General features: G+C 47.1%; 1 protein-coding gene across 3 annotated transcripts in view; it reads right to left on the reverse strand.

The window, feature by feature from the left end:
• FRMD4A (FERM domain containing 4A) overlaps positions 1-20,556 on the reverse strand; it is a 300,489-nt gene that overhangs the window by 100,494 nt on the left and 179,439 nt on the right. For all 3 annotated transcript variants that reach the window (XM_054016783.1, XM_054016776.1, XM_054016793.1), the window contains exons 5-6: positions 11,644-11,728; positions 3,535-3,591 (exon numbers count right to left, since the gene is read on the reverse strand). In XM_054016783.1, the coding sequence (XP_053872758.1) occupies positions 3,535-3,591; positions 11,644-11,728 (142 nt within the window). The remainder of the gene's footprint in view (positions 1-3,534; positions 3,592-11,643; positions 11,729-20,556) is intronic.

The following is a 20,556-nucleotide window of genomic DNA, read 5'->3' on the forward strand; positions in this document are numbered from 1 at the left end:
ATCCCCAAAATTGGTTGTGTCACATTCCCAAAATACACAGTGGTTGCCATTAGAAAGTCAACATTTACCAAGAGTTACACACTTTGCTTTAACATGGTAAAATGTATAATGTAGACAGAGCATTGTAATCATTTAGTTTGCAACTGGTCAGTAGTGGAGCCTCCATAATGGGCATGTCTTCACTGCAGACCTAACCTGGACTCTTACTTGGGTGTTGCCCGTAATTCCCACCCATCCACGCACAAATCCTCTCACCCAAGTTTAGCGGTGCTTTAAACCCGGGTTAGCCTGGCTGGGCGTGCAGGCTAGAGCTCAGCTGCTGCTTTCCTTTGGGTATCCCACTTACTTTGCAGTGAGGACACAAGCTGAACCACTTGAGCGCTGACAGTCCTCCAATGCCTTCTCACACGTCCCCTTGTGTGTGCAGGACACACAAATTCTCTCAAAATTCACTAAGAATGAATCATAGAGTTGCTCAGGCTACTGCATTACAAAGAAGCACGAGAGATGCCCCCAGAAGTCCTGGCGACACACAAGGGTGAGTGCAGAATCAGTGAGGACACAGTCACTTGGGTTTGACTTTGCAGTCTGGCTAACCTGAGCTGACTCTGCAGTGCAGGCACTGAATCAAAACAGATAGCTGAACGATCCCCCTTGTTCTCTGCTGGAGTGCATCACACACACAGGTTGTAATAATTGTAACTTGGTCACATATAAAAGTATGGTTTGTGTTGCTTAATTTCATTAAGTCACACTTCAAACTACTCCCGCAATGTGTGTAATATCCTGTGTTTGTTTGTGATGGTAAATACTTCAGATCACAGCAGCCGGGGGCTACAGTGGCATACTGGCTGGGGCTTACATCTATAGCTGCTAATTGCTCAAGTTTTTCATTAGGATGCAGGGACAAACAATAGATTCCTATCCCTAGCACTAACTCTCACAATGAGCCTGCTGTCCGAGATGTGTATTCACCCAGCAGGCCAATACGCAATTGCTGTAATGTGCTTTTAATTGTTTCTCCCTCTCTCTAATTTTTGCTGTATTACTCTAAAATTGATCTTAATGAAGAATGAAACTCCCCAGCACTAATTGCTTCCCTAACATGAAAAGTGCTACAGAAGTGCAATGGTTACTATTGATTAACATATGCTGATGAGATGGCTTGGCTGTTCCACATGGACCTTTTAGGATCAGAGTCTCATGGCTGACTGGAAAGAGACTAAAAACTGCACTAAGAAGAGGAGAAAAAGAAGAAACCATTATCTGGCCATTATCTCTGATCTTCTCCCATGACAATTACTGCCCATAAAGAATGACGTGCCCTCAAACCCCCCACCCTCTGCTTTTATGAATCATTCCCGTCAGGTCACTTGTACTGAACTGCAAACATTACTAAACACTTTTGATAATTGCAAAAACAACGGGAGTCCTTGTGGCACCTTAGAGACTATGCATCTGATGAAGTGGGTTTTAGCCCATGAAAGCTTATGCACAAATAAATTTGTTAGTCTCTAAGGTGCCACAAGGACTCCTCATTGTTTTTGCTGATGCAGATTAACACGGCTACCACGCTGAAACCTGTCATCTTGATAATTGGTGCATCGTCCCCTCCTTCTTCGTGAATAAAGAGGTGGTCTCGGTAAAATCATGGGCCCAACTTCAATCTTGGGGTAAGCAGGTGTAACTTCACTGAAGCCAGTGGAGTTGCACTCAACAGGTCTGGATTTGATCCACTTCAATTTACCCTGATCTCTAGGTTTTAGGTTACAGTCCAGCGTCTTGCACCCTGTCAGTCATCTGAATCTGGGCAGAGTGAGTGCAAAATGCTGGCCATTTACATCTGTGTGGGCGAATGAAGGATTCTGATTTGGTAACATTCTGCATGGGTGTAAATGGTACAGGGCAGATAGGGACCCAGTCCTGTTTGAGACAACTTCGTTGCTCACCTGCTGCAGGATTAGGGCTTGTCTTAATTGCAGAGTTAACCTGAGTTAAAATAGAGTGCTAAGAACCATGGGGTGTGCCACACATGAGCAAGTATACCACCAGTGTGGACGCAGCAACTTGAGTGTTCTTTCGCAGCTTGGCTGCTTTCATTAGAACGCTGCTAACTTGAGAGGAGTAATTTGAGCATAGCTAACTCGAGCTAATTGCAGTGAAGACATACCTGTAGACATATTAAATCTTCATCCCCAATTGAACTGGAAGCCTTGGAGAATTTTGTGTTTCCTGCTGGGCAGTATAAAGCTGCCTCTCAACTGCTTCTCTTATTGTGTGGACAAGGGAATCCCGCCATGCCATATAACTTCCCATCCCCTTTCTAGCTTGTTGAAATGCCCAGGAATAGATGATCGATTTTGAACTGGAGATTGACTTGAGCTACAAAGTTCAGATCTGGTTCCAGATCCCAATTTTCCAGGGTTTTGATTTGGGCCAGTCTTTTAATTTGGATAAAATAAGACCTGACAAATCTTTTCTGAAGCCGAATCCTAAGGTGGAAATTTAAGGCTTGATTTTCACGGGCGCTGATGCTTGCAGCTCCCACTGACTTCAAGTGGAGTTGTGGATTCTCAACATATCTGAAAATCAGGCACAACTGTGTGGGCCTGATTCTCCTCCCACACCAGTGTCCATCAGGAGCAACTCCACTAAGTTAGTGCAGTTACACCAGCGTAGAATTGGTGACAGAGCAGAACCTTGCCTTGCTTTTCAAAACTGTATTTAATATTTTCACCTTAGGTTTCCTTTAGATACTGGGCTGGATCTGACACTGGGTGGTCAGCGAATCAGGAAACTTATGTCTCATATGAAAGGAAAGAATCATGGTCTAACGGTTGAGCATAGTTCTGTCTGGGGTGTCAGGAGATCTGGCTTGTATTCTGGGTTCATACCTGCTGATGTGATGAGGGTTAATTCATGATGAATGTGTGTAAAGCCCTTTGAGTTCCTCAGATGAACGGTGCTATAGACGTGCAAAGTATCACTAGATATGGATGCAAATTAGGTTCACCATACATTTCAGCACAGGGGAATGATGGGGCGCAAAGAACCCCCTTACATTCCTGCGTGGGCAGCACGCATAGCTGGAATCTCCAAGGAGGAGGACAGCATATGCTGCTGGGCGGCTATTCCCCTCCTCACACAGGTGCACAAGGAGTGGATAGGCAGGGGTGGGAGTGAGTAGAGCCATGGCTCCAGCCCTAGCATGCCAGCCAGCACACTGGAGCTGAAGCAGATGGGGAAGTAATCTGTGCCGGGTAGCTCACTTCCACATCCACTTCCAGCTGGTTCCCATCCTGCTCCTGGGGCAACGCGGCAAATCAATGCCCCTCGCTCAGCTGGGACAGCAGGGTTACCATCCAGCACTAAAGGGTTCCAGCTTTTTCCCCCTAGCTTGGCAAAATACACCCTATCTTCTCTGTTCCTGTAACTTGGTGTAACTCCCTAGGAGGGTCTGTGATTTCTGAACCCCCAATAACAGATTTAAGCATCGCAGATACAGAAGGAACAAGAGACAGCTGCTGCCCCTACCTGCAAGATGTACGCGGCCAATTCAAACACCACCTCGCTGTCAACCTCAATGAGTTCCTAGGAAGAAAAGAGAAGAGGGGAAAAAAAAAGGAGAGTTCACTAAATTTCAGCTCCCCCAAGACGAACCTGCTCGTAATGACACAGTGAAACGTGCCTTCTCCTCTGGCTTGGCTTCAAAGGGTTCCCATTACTCCTGGAGACCAAATGGACCTGCTCACAGCAATGTGGAGAAAGCAAAATACACAGAACTCTGTCCTGGTAAATGAAGCGCGACATCAGAACTCAACCGGGGTGGAATGGAGGAGTTGCAGGGGAGGGGGCACGGGAGGAGGAGAATTCATTCTTTCCCATGCGCTTTTAGGAGAAGGTAATATGTAATATTTTTCTATTCCCAAAATACCACCCAGGTTTCATGGGAACGTGGCTTTTCCCCCTTCCCCTCAGCAGGGAAAACTGAAGGGCTGTATCCTCTGGAGCAGTGTGCTGTGTTTGCAATAAAACCCAGAGCCCCACGAAAATGACCGGACCTCAGGTTTCACAGCCAGTGCTATGCTGAGCCCATGTTAAAGCTAGATTCCAATCCGAGCTCCTGGAGGAAAGTTTTAGACCCAGTGGGTTGGTTACAACCATTTGTCTCACATAACTGCCTGGACTGATTTAAAGTTTTGCACTGAAATCGTATTCCTGACATTGCATGGTAGTCAAATGTGATCTGTTCTAAGCACTTCCTTACAATGCTCATCACTACAGGATCCAGGCATCAAGAAAAGCAGCTAAGGGAAACGGTGATTTTGGTTTCAGACACAAGTTCAACTCCTCCTCCCCACAATACACATATCTGGACTCCCCAAGCAACAGGTCTCAGGAAACAGAGGAAGAAGTTAACACATGTTGCAAGAAATATTCAAAATGAAGTGGGCAATTAACACTCTCTGAAATCATAGGCCAAAGGAGAGAGTTAGTAGGTTACAGGTTGTAATGAGGCATAAAACCAGTGTCTCTACGAATCTCAGAGTAGAAGCCGTGTTAGTCTGTATCCGCAAAAAGAACAGGAGTCCTTGTGGCACCTTAGAGACTAACAAATTTATTAGAGCATAAGCTTTCGTGGACTACAGCCCACTTGCATCCGAAGAAGTGGGCTGTAGTCCACAAAAGCTTATGCTCTAATAAATTTGTTAGTCTCTAAGGTGCCACAAGTACTCCTGTTCTTTCTACGAATCTGTTCCACCTTCTATTTAGCTGTGGCACTCTGATTACCTTTCCCAGACCTGAAGAAGAGCTCCATAAAACGCCTGTCTCTCTCACCAACAGAAGTTGTCCAATAAAAGATATCGCCTCACCCACCTTGTCTCCCTCAGGTCTTGGGGAAGTCATATAAACTGTGCTTCTTTCTACTACCACATGATATAGGCCCTGATCTAGCAATTGCATCTGCATGGGCAGCGCCCTGCACTCATGCACAACTCCGCTGCGCTCAGTAGGGCTCTGCTGGGGCACCTTGGTTGGAGCCTTACTTTGTCCAAATCACCTTATGGTGGATTCCAACTCTGGAGGTTCCTGTAGGGCTCTCGGAATTTAAGTTCATGTTTGAATTGCTTTACTGTATCTGGAAAGAAAGGTGGATCGGGTACCTGAGATCTAAATTTAGACGATACACTTCGTGCAGGTAATGGACCCACCTCATTTCCAAGCTGTAAAACAAAGGTCCCCAATCTGTGGGGTGCACCCCCCCTACAGGGGCACTGAGGAATGTTCAGGGGGGCGCGGCTGGGGCTTGGGCCAGCCCCCATCGGGGTCGGGGAAGGAGCGCCACCCAAGCTGGCCCTGTGCTCAGGGCTCCGTTCCTGGCCCCACGCCCGGCATCCTGGCTGCTGGCCCCGCGTCTGGGGCTCCGCTCCTGGCCCCACTCCAGGGTTCCTGGATGCCGGCCCCGCACTCGGGGCTCCATGGCCGCCCCCAGCTGTGGCCCCAGTCTTGGCCCACTTACTCCTATCCGCACTCCCTCAGCTCCCCTCCCCCCAGACCCGGGGCCGCAGCTCCAGGATGGGGGGACGTAGAGAGAGGTAAGGGGGGCACAAGGTAAAAAGTTTGGGGACCACTGCCGTAAGAGCTGTGCTGGCTCTGCCCCAGCAAACAGAGGATAAGACCCAGGTACTCTTGTGCAAGCATTGTGGTTTAGCAGTGCCAGCTTTCTAGAAAAGCAGCTGACCTCGCCTCCTCTCTAATGATCCACTGGGGGTTGGTTACATTGAGGTGGGAGCAGTGAAGAGGTTTCTCTTGCTTCTCCCAGATTCAGCTGCTGCGTCCGTGTTTGATGTACTCGGGGTGATTTTGCGAGGGATGAGTATGCGCCAATGAACGCGGTAGGGGAGCTAGTTACATCAGCACAAAGGCACGGCCCAATTATGGCATTTGGGCTCAGCCCATGGTAAGGGGTGGTGTGGAGCTGCAGAATCCTAAGAGTGTGTCTGCACCGCATCTGACAGCATGTCTCCTGGCCCGGGCAGACAGGCACCTGCTAGTCTGCCCCAGCGGGCGGGTGACTATCTAGGCCGGGAGGCACGTTCCCAGCTGCAGTGCAGACATACCCCAAGAGAAGCAGAGGGAGACACACAGCATCAGGAGCCAAAAGGCCTCCTAGAGGCTGTACATTCTCTCCTACACCCCTTTCAGGGTGCAGCTTATGCTGCAGCCAGCCAGCTCTGCTGGCCAGCGTCGGAGGGGGCAGAGCACCCATGTCTCCCCCTCCCTTTGGGGCACTGCGCGGCCCCAGGGAAAGCAGGAATGGCGCTGTCCTGGCACTCCACTGAGTGCAGAGATTCTGATTCTGCCTGACCCAGCCGTAAGGACCATGCAGATGGGGCACGGCGCCTCCTGCTTGCTCCCTCTCTGCATAGCCAGGGCCGGGGCCAGGCATGACCTGGCCCCAAATGAACATGTTGCCTCACTCCAGTTTTCCAGGAGCCATCCATGGTGATGGCTAGGTGAGCACTAAACGCCCTGCTGTGTAAGAAAGGACCTCAGGCCAATGGGAATGATTATTGCCTATTATTATGGACTATTGGTATCGGACAGACACATCCAGACACACATACTGTACCAAATCCCCAGACAGCTCACCTTCTAAGCAGGCACTTACTCTCTAATCCCGCTATGCTGACTCTATAGAAAGCCCTCAGCCCCGTTCCTCAGTACCTAGAAGGCCCCTGGGAATGCCATGCATGGACAGAGTGGCAGAGTGGCCCTCCTTCGAGCAGTTCGATGGCTGTTTGGTGGCCTCTGCCCAGTTCCCATCCACCATCGCACTGCAGTGTGTCCAAGCACTGTCTACACATGGAGACTGAACTCCCTTCTGGCGGATCCCTCCACAGCATTGCCCCGGCCTGGCCTCCGACTGAGAAGAGTCACTCGCTTTTCCCCAGCATCTTTCAAATGCACTAAAATTCAACACATGTTTTAAAACAAACCAAGACCCGAGCGAGGCAGGAAGTCAGACTGGGAAGGCCCCGGGAGGGAGTCTCGCCGTCAGAGAGGGCTATTTTTGTATTCGGATGACAGTAGATTTGAATGTGCAAAGTAATGGTTTCAGGAGAGGTCAGACGGAAATAGATCGACCCAGATTTCTAGGCTCCTCCGCCCCACTCCGCTTTCTGTTATTAAGCATCCTCCAAAATGAGAACAGCAGCATACGCTTTTCCTGGCAATATTCCCAAAGGACGGTCCCTAGGCACCAAAGTGCATTGCGTACAGAGCCTGTGGCGGTTGGAGCAGCCAGTGGGCTGAGTAAGCATTTTGAACAGTGGCCTCTGTGGAGAGCAAAGCTCTGCAAAGTTACTGCTGGGCTAGGTTCATGGGGCCCTGCCCCTCCGCCATCCCCACCACAGCATCACAGATGCAGATAATGGTCTGTTGGCCCAGGGCCCAATCCTGCTCCCACTGATGTCAGTGAGACCTTTGCCAGTGGCAGCAGGATGGGGCCATTAGTTAGCAACCCTGCCAGACACTGTATTCTTTGTGTGCGAAGGTCCCTGTGAGGTGGGAGTGGCGGAAACCCGGACCTTCCCACCAGGATCCCTCGTCCTCATTCCTGCCTGGGATCTAGGAAATCCTGAAGACACGTTAGCATGTGGCAGGTTGTCTCGGTGTTTTAATTAAAAAAATAACACAGCAGAAAGCTTTTGAGACAGTGCTAGATGGATTCAAATCACGACCAAGGGACTATGTGGCTGTCCAAAACCCCCCTGGGCCTTGTCTCTAACGGGCTTTGAGAGCGTTAGTTGTTGGGGTGTTTCAAAAGCAGCCAGGATTTGGAGTCAGGAGCCAGGATTTCCCACACCTAAATGAAAGCAATGATACAAACGAAGGGCATTTTGGTTGGCATTCTCCATCTGCCCCCTGGATTCCATCTGCCTTTGGGGAATGACAGCTGGGCTGTGCTTTGTGACACCAGAGCATCCAACTTAGATGGAAGGTTGCATTACTTGTATTGCGGTCCCACCGAGAGGCCCCAGCCAAGATCGGGATCGCATCGTGCCAGGTGCTGCAAGCAGCTCTGGCTGGAAAGAGCTTACACCCTAACTGACAAGGCAGACAAAGGGTGGGAGGAAGGACAGTTACTCTCCCCATTTCACAGGGGGAAGGACTGAGGCACAGACATGGTCACACCGGAAGCTGTGGCAGAGGCAGGATTTGAACCCAGATCTCCAGAATTCCAGGTTGGTGCCTTCACCACCAAACAACTCTCTCTCAACCATATTACTCAACGTTGCTTCTACGTTTGCACAGTTGAGCACGTAAATGTACAGGTATGTCTAGAGTCAGGGAGTTGGCAGCTAAGCACCTGCTCTGCACACATGAAATCTGAGCGACCAATTGTGAGCCTATTGAAGTCAAAGGGACTACTGCTAGTAAGGATTAGGACAGGGCACTGTGGGGTATGCTGTTGTGAACTGGAGCCAAAAACCTGTGTAATGTTTCTTACTGAACAAGTCCCTTTCCTGCTTGGAGCATTGAGACAAGCATAATACCCTTGTTCTCAGATCCTAATCCCTCTCAACTTTCTCCAGCTGCTGTTCCCTCTCTGGCAGATGGGAGGTGAGTCACTAGGGATGGTTTCAGCCAGCGAAGAGGTGGGGTGGACAGGGAATAGTTCCAGACAAGGGCCTAGCCTCCCAGCGATTCCCAGACTAGAGACACCCACCACCCCCCCTCACATCCTCTTAGAGCAACCAGCGTCCAAGCAGGGCTCTCCAGGTTCAGCTTGAGATGCCAGGGAGGTGAAGGATGTGTGATGGAGCTCCAGGAGCTGTGTGGAGGAACGAAGTCTTTGCACAGATGGCCCTGATCCCCCAAGAGCTGCATAGATCCCTGGGAATCTGCAGGTCCAGCCCCCTGCCACTCCAAGCACATATTACACCAGGACTCTCAGGGTAATCAGATGACTCACGGCTGCCCCCTTTTCTCTTTAACAAGACAATTTTCTTGGCCACATATGAGAAAGCAACTCACTGCCTCTGGGCAGCGCTTAATTCATCTCAACACATTTGAGTTCTGAGCGAGGAAGCCGCTTATCTATCTCACACTCAATTCTGCGCAAGGGCTAGATTTGTTTTCAGTAACTAGTGACAACAGGCTGGTGTTTTTTCAATAGTCCTTAAGGCCAGATTATTTTTGGCACAAAAACATTTCCCCGTGTACTGGTTTCACTCCTCTCCTCCCTCCCCCCAAAATGCGCAGGGGAAGCCGTTCCTGATCCTAACATTGACTTTAGTTACAAGGGCACCCTCTTCTGGTGGATTCCTCTCACTACCACTGCTGGGGTAACCTGCAATATCCACTCGTTTCTATTCTTTATGCAAAAGCAGAACTTTTTTTTTAAACACTCGCTGGGTTATACTTTAAGTTTCAAGCTCACATCTGCCTCTGGCACAATTTGATTCAATTTATTTTCAGGTGGTTTTTTTTTCTTTACCTCTAACAGATTCTGAGGAAGGGACTCTCAAGTAGGCTAGGCCATAAAAATGTAGGTCTGGTGAGAAAAAGAAAGGCAGGGAGCATGGAGGGGATGGACGATTGAAGTGGGAGGTTGAGGATTGAGGTGGAAATTAAATGTGTCAGTGGAAATATTTTACAACTTTTCTTTTTCAGTACAAGATGTTTTTGTTTGGATGTGAATACTCCCACATTGTCTGGGAAACTGAAACAGCAACATCTTCAAAGCACTTTACAAACAGAATTATTTAGCATCACAGCACTCTGCTGAGAGGCACTCGGACAGATATAAAAGGAATGGATGTGCTGCAAGAACTAGCACTATCCAGATTAGAGGTAGGTATGTCTGATCAAGTATTACCCCTATTTTACGGCTGCCGAGAAGAAGGCAGAGGGGCAAGGTGACTTGTCCATGGCTACAGAGAGAGGCATTGTCAGAGTGGTGATTACAGCTCAAGAGGAATTCTTGGTATCCAATCATCGGTTCAAGCCCTCATCTGTCTCCTACGGCCTGTGCTCAGGGAATCTGGGTGGATCTATTCTGCCGCACACTTCCTATGTGACCTGGGCAAGTTACTCAATCTCTCTGTGCCTCAGTTCCCCACTTGTAAATTGAAGATGATAACAATCTACCTCTGAGATAATTAATATCTATAAAGCACCTTGACAACCTCACACGAAAGCTGCTGTACAAATGGGGCAGTCACTAGGGACCTTGGAGTCCTAAAAGCATCAGACTCCAAAGCTTGAACTAAAGATCCAGACTCTTCATCAAGCCATGAGCTGTAACACACTCATCTCTGTGGATGGGGCACAAAGGGGGATGTGTAGCACGTACTGACCGGTGGGTGACGCAAGTGTGAAGTACACAGAGCCTGATGGTGTGTGCTATGTTCAGTATTGAGGATGTCCTCTACATGGGGCAGGCTAGTCAGCCGCCTCTGCCTCAGGAACCCACAGAGAACTCCAAAGGCTAGACATTGCAGGAGGGGAGATGGGGGGCCAGGACAGGAGTGTGCAGGCCAGGTAGATCTATATGCACCATCACACAACTGACCGTCCAGCACTCACAACAGAAATGTGAGCTCTGTGCATGATGTACCTGCACAGCTGTGTACATGATATACCTGCACCACTCAATTTGTGCTAGGGTTATTTTTTTAAGAGGCTCTTTTGTTCCCTAGGGACATGGTGCTTGATTCACCTTTCACACTGGCGTAACTCCATTCAAGGAAGTTACTTATTATTTTCCACCCTGTAAGGGAGAGGACAATCAAGCCTTCAGTTTACGACAGATACTGTAGCAACCTGAATGGAACATGGAGCGAGGAGCACAGGTTGCAGGAGGGAAGAGTTTGGAGGAGGCACCAGGAACAGAAGTTAGTCTGTGTGCAAAGGGCTGGAATGCTAGCGGCAATTGCAGCGCTTCTGTAATAGTTCCCTGAATAAAGTGCCACTTTAGTTTTACAAGCATGGAGTCCTCTCTTGTTATTAACCACCATGCAGTACACAAAACAGATAAAACAAATGGCAGATCATAGATGAAAGATCACGTATGAGGGTGCTCTGGAAAGGGCTGAGATACGGTATAAGCATGGTGAGACAATCCACAGAAGGCAGAGTAAATAGACCAGGAGACTGTTGGAAGGCTACCCTGTTTCCCCGAAAATAAGACAGTGTCTTATATTAATTTTTGCTCCCAAAGATGCGCTAGGTCTTATTTTCAGGGGATGTCTTATTTTTCAGAAATGAAAAATGCCTTATTATCGGTGGATGCCTTATTATCGGGGAGGTCTTATTATCGGGGGGATGCCTTATATTACAACGAGAGGCAAAACTGTAAGTAGGCCTTATTTTCGGAGGATGTCTTATTTTCGGGGAAACAGGGTAGTAATGCAAGGTCACCCCCACCCAGCCTCTCTTAGTCACATGAACTCTCTTATTTCTTTAGAAGTACTGTGGGCATTTATTTCATTACAACCGGAATCACCAGTAATGGAAGCGGATTATCTATAGCAGCATTCCTACTTATGGGCAAATGGAAAACCCCATGTCCAGATGAGTACCCCAGTTTTTCTGAATCCCCCAGTCCCTTCCTTAATTCAAAGGAGTCCTTACCTTGTAAATACAGGACTTTGCATTCAAGAAAAACAACTCAATGGTGGCATTATCCTTTAAATAAGAAATGCTCTCAATGTAGAACCTGAAAAGGAAAGGGACAGAGAGATGAGCCACACAGAAAACTTACCATTAGACTTTGATTACATACAAAATGTGATCAATAAAGACATGAGGACTAAGGAAGTTCCTTTGTTTATAATGAGGATTCTGTGGTTTGGTGAGAGATTTGTGTGTCCTTTAAGACCTGATCATTCAGCAGAACTGTATGTATAAATCCTGACCGTGCTGAAAGGAAAAGGATTGTCAAGTGCATTATTTTATTTCTGTGCTGGATTTATATCTATCTATATTTATACCTATCTAAACTTTCTCTGCAGTCTTGGTTGGTTCATCTTTTTTACTCCCTGCCCTAAGACACTGGGAAGCATAGCTGGGCGCTGTTAAGAAATGGCTGTATTCTAACCCAGAAGCGGTTGCAGTTTAGTAATGGGTGAAATGATTCCTGAATATACAGAGAAAACTTGTTTAGCCAAATCCTTACTGCTAACCCCCCCCCCCCCCCAAACACACTCAAACAGATTTTATTTGTAGAAACCTGCAAATCCACAGGTATTCGCTTTATATCCATGGACCATGTTTGCGGATCGCAGATTGGATACGGATACAAATTTTGTATCCGCGCTGGGCTCTATTTACTTGCCATAAATGGAATTCTTCTCTCTATTGTTTTGGGGCCTGAATTCTTACTACTGAAGTCCACAGAAGCTTTTCCATTGGTTTCAATGGGCACAGGATCCGGCCCTTAATAAGTTGTGTGAAATAAATGCAAGATGCAATTAAAACCCAAAGCTATTTTTGTATAACTATACTTGTACCATATGTGCTTCTAACATTACTATAGGGAGAGAAAAAAAATATATACTCTGGATTCAAATAGTGATTAAAGCACATTCTGTATGTATTCTGTATTTTCACTGACAGGGAAAAAAACCAAATCATACTTCTGTCCACTCTGATTCATGCTGATTTTTAAGTTGCAGTACAATGGCAGAAACAGTGCCTATCTAAACTACAGTACAAACTGCACCAGAGGCAATTACAAGTGGGAAAGTGCCAGGGAAGTACTGTCTGTATAATCAGGATCTAGCAGAAAAAGACCCTTTAAAAATGCAGGTTAAAATTCCATGCTGGTTTAAGCTGGTCCAACTTCAGTGAAGTCTTAAACCCCGACCTTCCCAGCCGATCTATGCCTACGAGGAGCCGCACTGAAGTCCAGGGGGGCTACAACAAGGATCTGCCCATGGTAAATAGTTAGCAGGATTGGGGGCTTTAATTTGTAAGCTCTTTGCATGTTCTTATACAGTGCCACTCTAATCCAGAGTGGGGCTCTGACCTTGACTAGGGTGATGGGCACCACTGCAATATGCACATTTGGAAACAGTAATCCACAATCCCAAGTCTCCTTCGAAGATCTTTCAAAACAGCTTCTCTCTTGCCATATTATACAAACTGTTTTACACATTCAGCTATGTCCTGAAAAGGAACTGTGCAAAACAGGCACCTTCTCATTATGTCTGCTCTCTGCATGCATCTGAAGTCTCAGCTGCTGAAATCACTGACAAAATGATGGCTGTTGCTGGCGCCGGAGAGCCAATACCGCAATGGAATGGAGACCTAAATTCTACCCCACACATCACGGCTAAATGCTGACTGCGTGATCTTTCTTACTGGTGCTGAGGTAAGACGAGGGAAGGACTTGATTTTCAGATCCCAAGTGGAGTTTGTAGCACTGCCAGAGATCCTTGTTAGCGTGTTAGCTCAAAAAACAAGAACCTCCTGCTCAACGCTAGGGGTCAGTGTTGCATTTCTTGAAGCTGCAACGATGCTTTCTCGGTGGGCACATACAAACCCCTTTGCCGTGTAAAAGGGAGTCCCTGCCTAACTGAGAGCTCGTACAGGATACTTTAGAAGCACAAAGAAAACCCAGTTCTCAAGTGACCTGCCTGGTGTAATGTATTCTGGGAAGGCGCCGGAGCAGACGTACCCCTCGATAATACAATACATGTGCACAGGGGAAACTGCTGTTTTTATTGAAAAGAAAATAGGTCTGTGCAGAGAACTCACGTGCTCAGAATACCAGAACTGCAGCTCATTCCCTTGAATTCACAGCCGGCACTGGAACAAGTGGGGGGGGGGGGGTGTGGAGGCACTTTTATTTTTTTGTGCACACTGGTTATGACCCCTTCTTCCACCATCCGTATTTCCAAATACACGGAAGGAGAATACACTTCGCAATGACCAAATCGCTCTGATGAAGCAGGGAGGAAGACTGCCCCTGTGGTTAAAGCACTGAACTAAAACTCAGGTGATCTGGTTCAATTCCTGACTCTGCTACAGGCTCTCTGTATGACCCTGAGCAACTCTCTTTCTCTCTGTGCTGTTGGTCCCAGTCTGTAGAACAGGGATTATATTACTTCTTTTCCCCACCCCTTGTCTATTTAGATTGTAATCTCGTCTGGGCAGGGATTTTTACTATGGCCTGGTCCACACTAACCCCCCACTTCGAACTAAGATACGCAACTTCAGCTACGTGAATAACGTAGCTGAAGTCGAAGTACCTTAGTTTGAACTTACCGCGGGTCCAGACGCGGCAGGCAGGCTCCCCCGTCGACTCCGCGTACTCCTCTCGCGGAGCAGGAGTACCGGCGTAGACGGCGAGCACTGCCGGGATCGATCCGGGATCGATTTATCGCATCTAAACAAGACGCGATAAATCGATCCCAGAAGATCGATTGCTTACCGCCGGACCCAGAGGTAAGTATAGACCTACCCTAAATCTTCACATATTCATCCATTTTAAATCAGAAGGGACCATTCAGATCATCTAGTCAGACTTCCTGCATCACACAGGCCAAGAATATCACCCAGTATGACCCCAGTATCAAGCCCATAACTTCTAGCTGACCTTGAACATAGCTTTTAGAAAGGCCTATCTTTTTGGACAGTGCCTAGCACAATCCGGCCCCCATCTCAGTTGGGGATTTACATGCTACTGTAATACAATCAATAAATAATACTACATTAGACAGCTAATTCCAGTGTTTCCACTAGCCAGTAAGTGTTGCAAGGACAGTGTAGTTCCCCACTCTTAGAGCAGGTGGCATGAAATCTCCAAAGGGCTTCTGGGGAGGGGTTTGACTTCACAATCTACATGAAAAAGATCACATTAATTACAATACTGTTTCTCCCTGTCCCCATTCCCTTGTCACATACTGCACCAAATACATTTTCTAAGCATTAATTAAATGGACCAGTGAATATTGCACTGTGTAATGAACACAAAGAGCTTGTCTTTACTGCTACCTTTCAATGGCAGGAAGATTATAGTGAGTGATGTAATAGATATTGGAGGATTTCTGAATCCACCACATCTGAACTGTTTAAAATTTCAACAGCACTAAAATCTATTCGTTGGGAGTCCACGTCTGGCTCGGATCAGACCATGCTCATGTTAACTATTAGCAACTCGCTCTTAAACAGCAAAGCCTCAGACACGCCACGCAGTGATCAATGGCAATTCGTATCTGAACCAGCCAAAACACATTTCTGCTATAGTGTTTATTACAAGCAACTGTAGAAATCCCAGCTCTTCGGCTGATGGAAATTGGCATAGCTGCATGGACTTCACTGGAGTTATGCAGAGTTATAAGAGCTGAGGATGGGAAGATGGGACTGGGAGGGGGAGAAGACAGTCAAAGGCACGAATGGCAATTAGGCGCCTAACTCCCATTGACTTTCAAGAGGAATTAGGTGCCTAACTGCCATTTGTGCCTTTGAAAATCTGCCCCCTGTTCCATTATCTCATCATTCCAGTGCCTGATTTTGCAAGGGGTTGAGTGCCTCCTGAGACAGCCCCACGTCCCCAGACTCCATTGCCTCTGATTATTTAGCTGATCCTTTTTTCAACCTTATATAAAAACCCAATCCTGGGTGTGTGAGTTTCGTACGGCTCATGGTGCTTGCTTGACAGCCCCGGTGGCTACAGCTCTATGTCCATGAAGCAAGTACAGCACAGGCAGCAAGCTTCCCGTCCAACGAGCCTCAGCACCTGCAGGGAAAATCTCTAGGATTGAGAGGGCAATTCTGCCCTCGTGGCCCACCTAATTCGGGGCCTTTTTGCCAAAATAGACACTTGACATCACAGAATCCAGGTTGGGTTTGACGAACAATCAGCAAAAGGTTCTATCAGCTCACTAGTAAATGTGTCTACTAGTAGCTGTCTAGTCACCTACTGATCATCTGAACGCATTATTCCTAGTGTTTGAGATTGGTGCTTATAACACGATCTGTATTTCTTTACTAGCAGTTTAGGTAGAATTGCCGGACGGGAATAATGCATTGCTATGGTATGTGTCCAGGATCTAAATTCAAATATGCAGGATCTTAACTGGGCATGAGCACACACATTATTTAATATGTGTGTGACTCCGTTTGCCCAAAGGTAGCGTGTGTTTAATAATAACACTTCCCTACTTCTCCTGATTGTTGTGAAGCTTAACTCATGCTTATGCACAGAGGTGGTCAAAAAAGGTTTATGGAAAGAAACTTGGCTTTTTGGACAAAAGTGGTACAGATTTTTCCTTTTTTAGTCAATGTTTTTCATTTGCAAGAAAATTTGAAAAGAATTTTTTTGGAAAACGATTGAATAGTTTTCAAACACTTTCAAAAGTACTCTGTCCGCTTCGGTGGGGAAAAATAACCCACTTACTTTTTTACTTCTTTCCTCCCTTTTTATATTCTTTAATCGGGGGAGGCGGGGGTGGGGGGGAAGAGAAATACAGTTGGAGAAAGAGTGCATTCCATTCCCCACTGAAGCAAACAAACAAAAAATTAAGAAAACTGACAAAAAAAGAATCTTGTGAAAAGTTCCAAACAAAAGAACATATTTTTTAGTTTCTTTCTAACCTATATACTTCCCTTCTTTCCATCAGCTCTATTGTGCAGTACATTCCGCTCCTAGGATGGAAGGCACTGGACAAGGGCAAAACACACCCTGCTGGCCTGAAAAATCTATAAACATTTCTATGCTCAGTGGGATCCAGTGCAAAGCTCTCAGAGAAGAAGAGATGCTCAGGTTTATCAACAAAGTAATGGAGAAAATTGGATAAAGTGTCCACTTCCCTGAATGGGGAGAGCTACCCATTTGCAGAGCTTTGGATCTGGCCTGTAGTTTCCCTGCCATGTCATTTAAAACCTCAGTGGATAATATATAGAGAACGGGACGATTTGCTCTCTGCAAAAGTAAATGATATGTATGTGCACATCAGATGGAGATGCTGTTACACCTCGCATCTTGTGGTAAATGATTATCTTAGATCGCTCGGGCTGCTGGGCGGCTTTTATGTTCAAACCCCATGTGTTAATGTTCATGGACGCACACTATAAGCATTGACATTTAAAGCACGCAATGTTCCTTGGAAGGGAAAAATGACCCTGCTGCAGATCTGCTAAGTAATCAGACAGAAACAAATATGAAAATCCAAAGCAGTGAGAGCCCCTTCCATCTCCCCTCTCCGGCGGAACCCTCGCGTCAATTTTAACACTGAACGCCTCCCTCCTTTGAAGGCTGGGAAAGTGGGGCTTCACCCCCTCACTTGGTGCTGTTCTCATTCCATCCCAGATACCAGGGATCAAAGCTAATGATGGGCAATTTAGTACGTGGGAGATGGGGCTTGGGAAGAGGGAGCCTTGTCTGCTTTCATTTCGTCACATGGTGGCTGCAACATTTAGTTTTCCTCTGAAGGTGAATGCAATCCTACTAAGAGAGAAATTTGAGCCTAGAAAGCCGGGGCTATTATTTGACCAGAGCTAACATGTTTTTTCCCTCCCTATCCTCTTCCTGTATCACATGCTATCAAGCCACTGCACATTTTCCATACTTACACCATTTTTGGAGCACTGACAAAAATGCATCTAGCAGCTGGGGCAGACCATGCTGGGAACTGGGAGCCTTGGGTCTCAGCTTTGTTACTGATGTGTGGGGTGGCTTGGGAAGATCTCTTAATCTCTCTGTGCCACAGTTTAACCGTCTGTAAAATGGGGAGATTAATACGAACTGACTGGCAGGGGCCTACTTCAGAGGGGCAGCATGAGATCTGATTACTTAGGGCCAGACATCCTTCGGAACTGCATGTTGAGGGGGATCTACATAGTCCTGATCCAAAAGCCACTGAAGCCAATGGAACGACCCCCATTGGCTTCAGTGAGCCATATCCACCTCTTCCCCTCACCCTATGGAAGTGTGTGTGGGGGGAGGGTGGGGTGGTCAGCCACCTCAGGGGCAGCATTCGCCCCATAGCCTTCCATGGGGCCATGGGAAGGGGTTCTTTGGGCCCAGATACCACAATGGGAGGGGATGGTCTGGGAGGAAGGAACAGGTGGGCCAAGTACCTGTATGGGGGTATGTGCATTGTTCCTTCCAGCACCCACTGGTGAGAGGAGTGGAAAGTTAGATATAGCCTCAGGCTGCATATTTCCCAATGGAGCTTCCTCCCAGTTGGGGGACCCCCCTTAAAGGAGCAGGGCTGCTCTGATAGAGATGATGAGATGTTGTAAAAGCTACAGTTCCACGGGCAGGCAAGAAGGGAGGAATTAGGAGGTGTTTCAGGCAGGTGCTCATTCCACTACAATATTTAGGTGTGATATCAAGCAGCCTGTGCATAGGCACTGACTCTAGTGAGTCCCCCAGCTGTGCAGGACGTAGACCTGCCAGAATCACCTGATGAAAAATGACTAAGCAGCACAAAGTAGCGAGGTGTGTTCTGGCCAGAAGGGGTTGTCCCTGAAAGCCATCCTGGAGCCCTAACTCTGCACCTGACTCTGATGCTGGGGAGTCCCCACAGGCACAGACACGTTGGTGGAGGGAGTGATTGGCTGAGCAGGTACTGAGGACTAGAAGGCAGGGCTAGTGCAAATAATCACCTCCCCCATCTCCTCTCCAGCGGCCAATTTACAACAGAATCCAAGTGGAAAAGGAGGGTCTGAATGGGAATTTCCAATGCTGTGTCTTAAACTCCATGGCTCATTGTTTGACTTCCAAGTCAGGTAGTCTTAGTTCTTCCACCAACAGTGACTTCCCAACCACAGAGGTACCTGAGAGGGTGCCTTGTACTTCATAACACCACTGCTTTGCACCCATGGAGAACTTTTCATCTGAAGACCTCAAAGCATTTTAGAAGTTTAATCACTTAAACTTCAGAACATCCCTTTGATGTAATTCATGTATCCATTTTACAGATGGGCACACTGACCAGAGACCTTTCGGGTGAAATCCTGGTCCCACTGAAGCAATGTCAGCTTTGCCATTTATCTCAATGCGGTCACAGTTTCACCCTTTGAAGCTGATCTGGTTTAGAGCTCAGAATGTCTGGTTTCTATTCCTAGCTGTTACTGACTCATGGGATCAGTGTTTCCAGTGCCTTGCACCTTGTGTAACATGCCTTGAATGAAACACTCTCAAATAAGATCTACCCACTTGCTTATACGGATGGTAGCACTACATACCCATTCTGTACAGATATAACTGAACACGGGGTAGGGCAGTGGAGGTGGTGACTGTGTGATTTTGACCAACTTAAAGTCTCTGTATTAATGCATTAGCTTACGTATTAATTTAGATAAAACAATAGGTACAAATCTCATACTGACAGCTTGCCCATCTCTTGTTTTTGTATAGTGCCTCTCACTACAAGTGGGCATTCACCCACAAAAGCTTATGCTCCAATACATCTGTTAGTCTTAAAGGTGCCACAGGACTCTCTGTTGCTTTTTACATTAACTAAGAGCTTCATAAACGCCACACAATCTTGCCAACACTTGAAACTTCAAAATGTGGCTTATAGGATTGGGTTTTTACATTACTTTTTTTTGCTGAAAGATTCACTGTAAAGGAAAAAGTGAAAACTACGTATCCCTTTTTCTAAACACAGCCCACTTATACAAATGTATTCCCAGTTTAGCAAAAAGCAGAAATTACATTATGGGACTCTAGAGTGAAACTGCTTTTAAGATATGTGTTTAACGGATGGCTATGCCCAGAACACAGAAATGTGTGTTAAGTAGCAGAGTCTCCATTAGTTCCTTTGCTCAAGCAAAGGTCAGTCCTCACACAAGTAAATCTTCTGGACGGAAGTTTCTCAAGCCTTAAAACAGACTCAGAGGAGTGGCGCTTTCCCACAGGCCATTTATTACACCTTCCCCATGGTGACTAAAACGTGGGGCCATCCTGGGAAGGCAGTGATAAATTGCAGGGTCTTTTTGCTTTCAGCAAGATGCAAACAAAGTCTGAGTTACTGTATTTATACACTGTGGCTAGACAAGCTATGTATTCACTTGTGTGAGCGCCAAGCTTTTTCCCTTAGCACAGACAGGCCTGGTGCACACTGTACAAAGAACCCTGGTTACATGCAGCTGTGGAAAATCTGCTTTATGGCACAGCTTAGCCAGCCTTTGTGGAAGCGGCAGGTCCAATCATGGGGAACCTGGGTTGGCAGCTAGGTTGGACCTGGTCATGAATACAGGTTTAACAAAGTTTTATTGTTACTGTTATTTATATAGCATCATAGCTGTGCATGGTATTGTACAGACATAACGAGACATGGGGGTAGAGTCTATTCCCCCCTCCCCACCCCCGCCATGCCCCACCGACATGAGCAGAAACTGGCTACAGGTCTGGTGCTGTGGATTCCCCATAGGCACAGAGTTGATTAAGCTGGCTCCAACGCCTTAGTGCCCACAGCTCCAGGTGCAGACGGGATGTTGGGGTGTATTGGGGCAGAGAGGGGGTGACCCCACAGCTCCCGGCACAGGGAGGGGGAATGCCTCCTGTGCCTAGTCTGGTGGCTGGTCCCT

The sequence above is a fragment of the Malaclemys terrapin genome, chromosome 1, assembly GCF_027887155.1.
Source record: "Malaclemys terrapin pileata isolate rMalTer1 chromosome 1, rMalTer1.hap1, whole genome shotgun sequence".
Classification (NCBI taxonomy): Eukaryota; Metazoa; Chordata; order Testudines; family Emydidae; genus Malaclemys; species Malaclemys terrapin.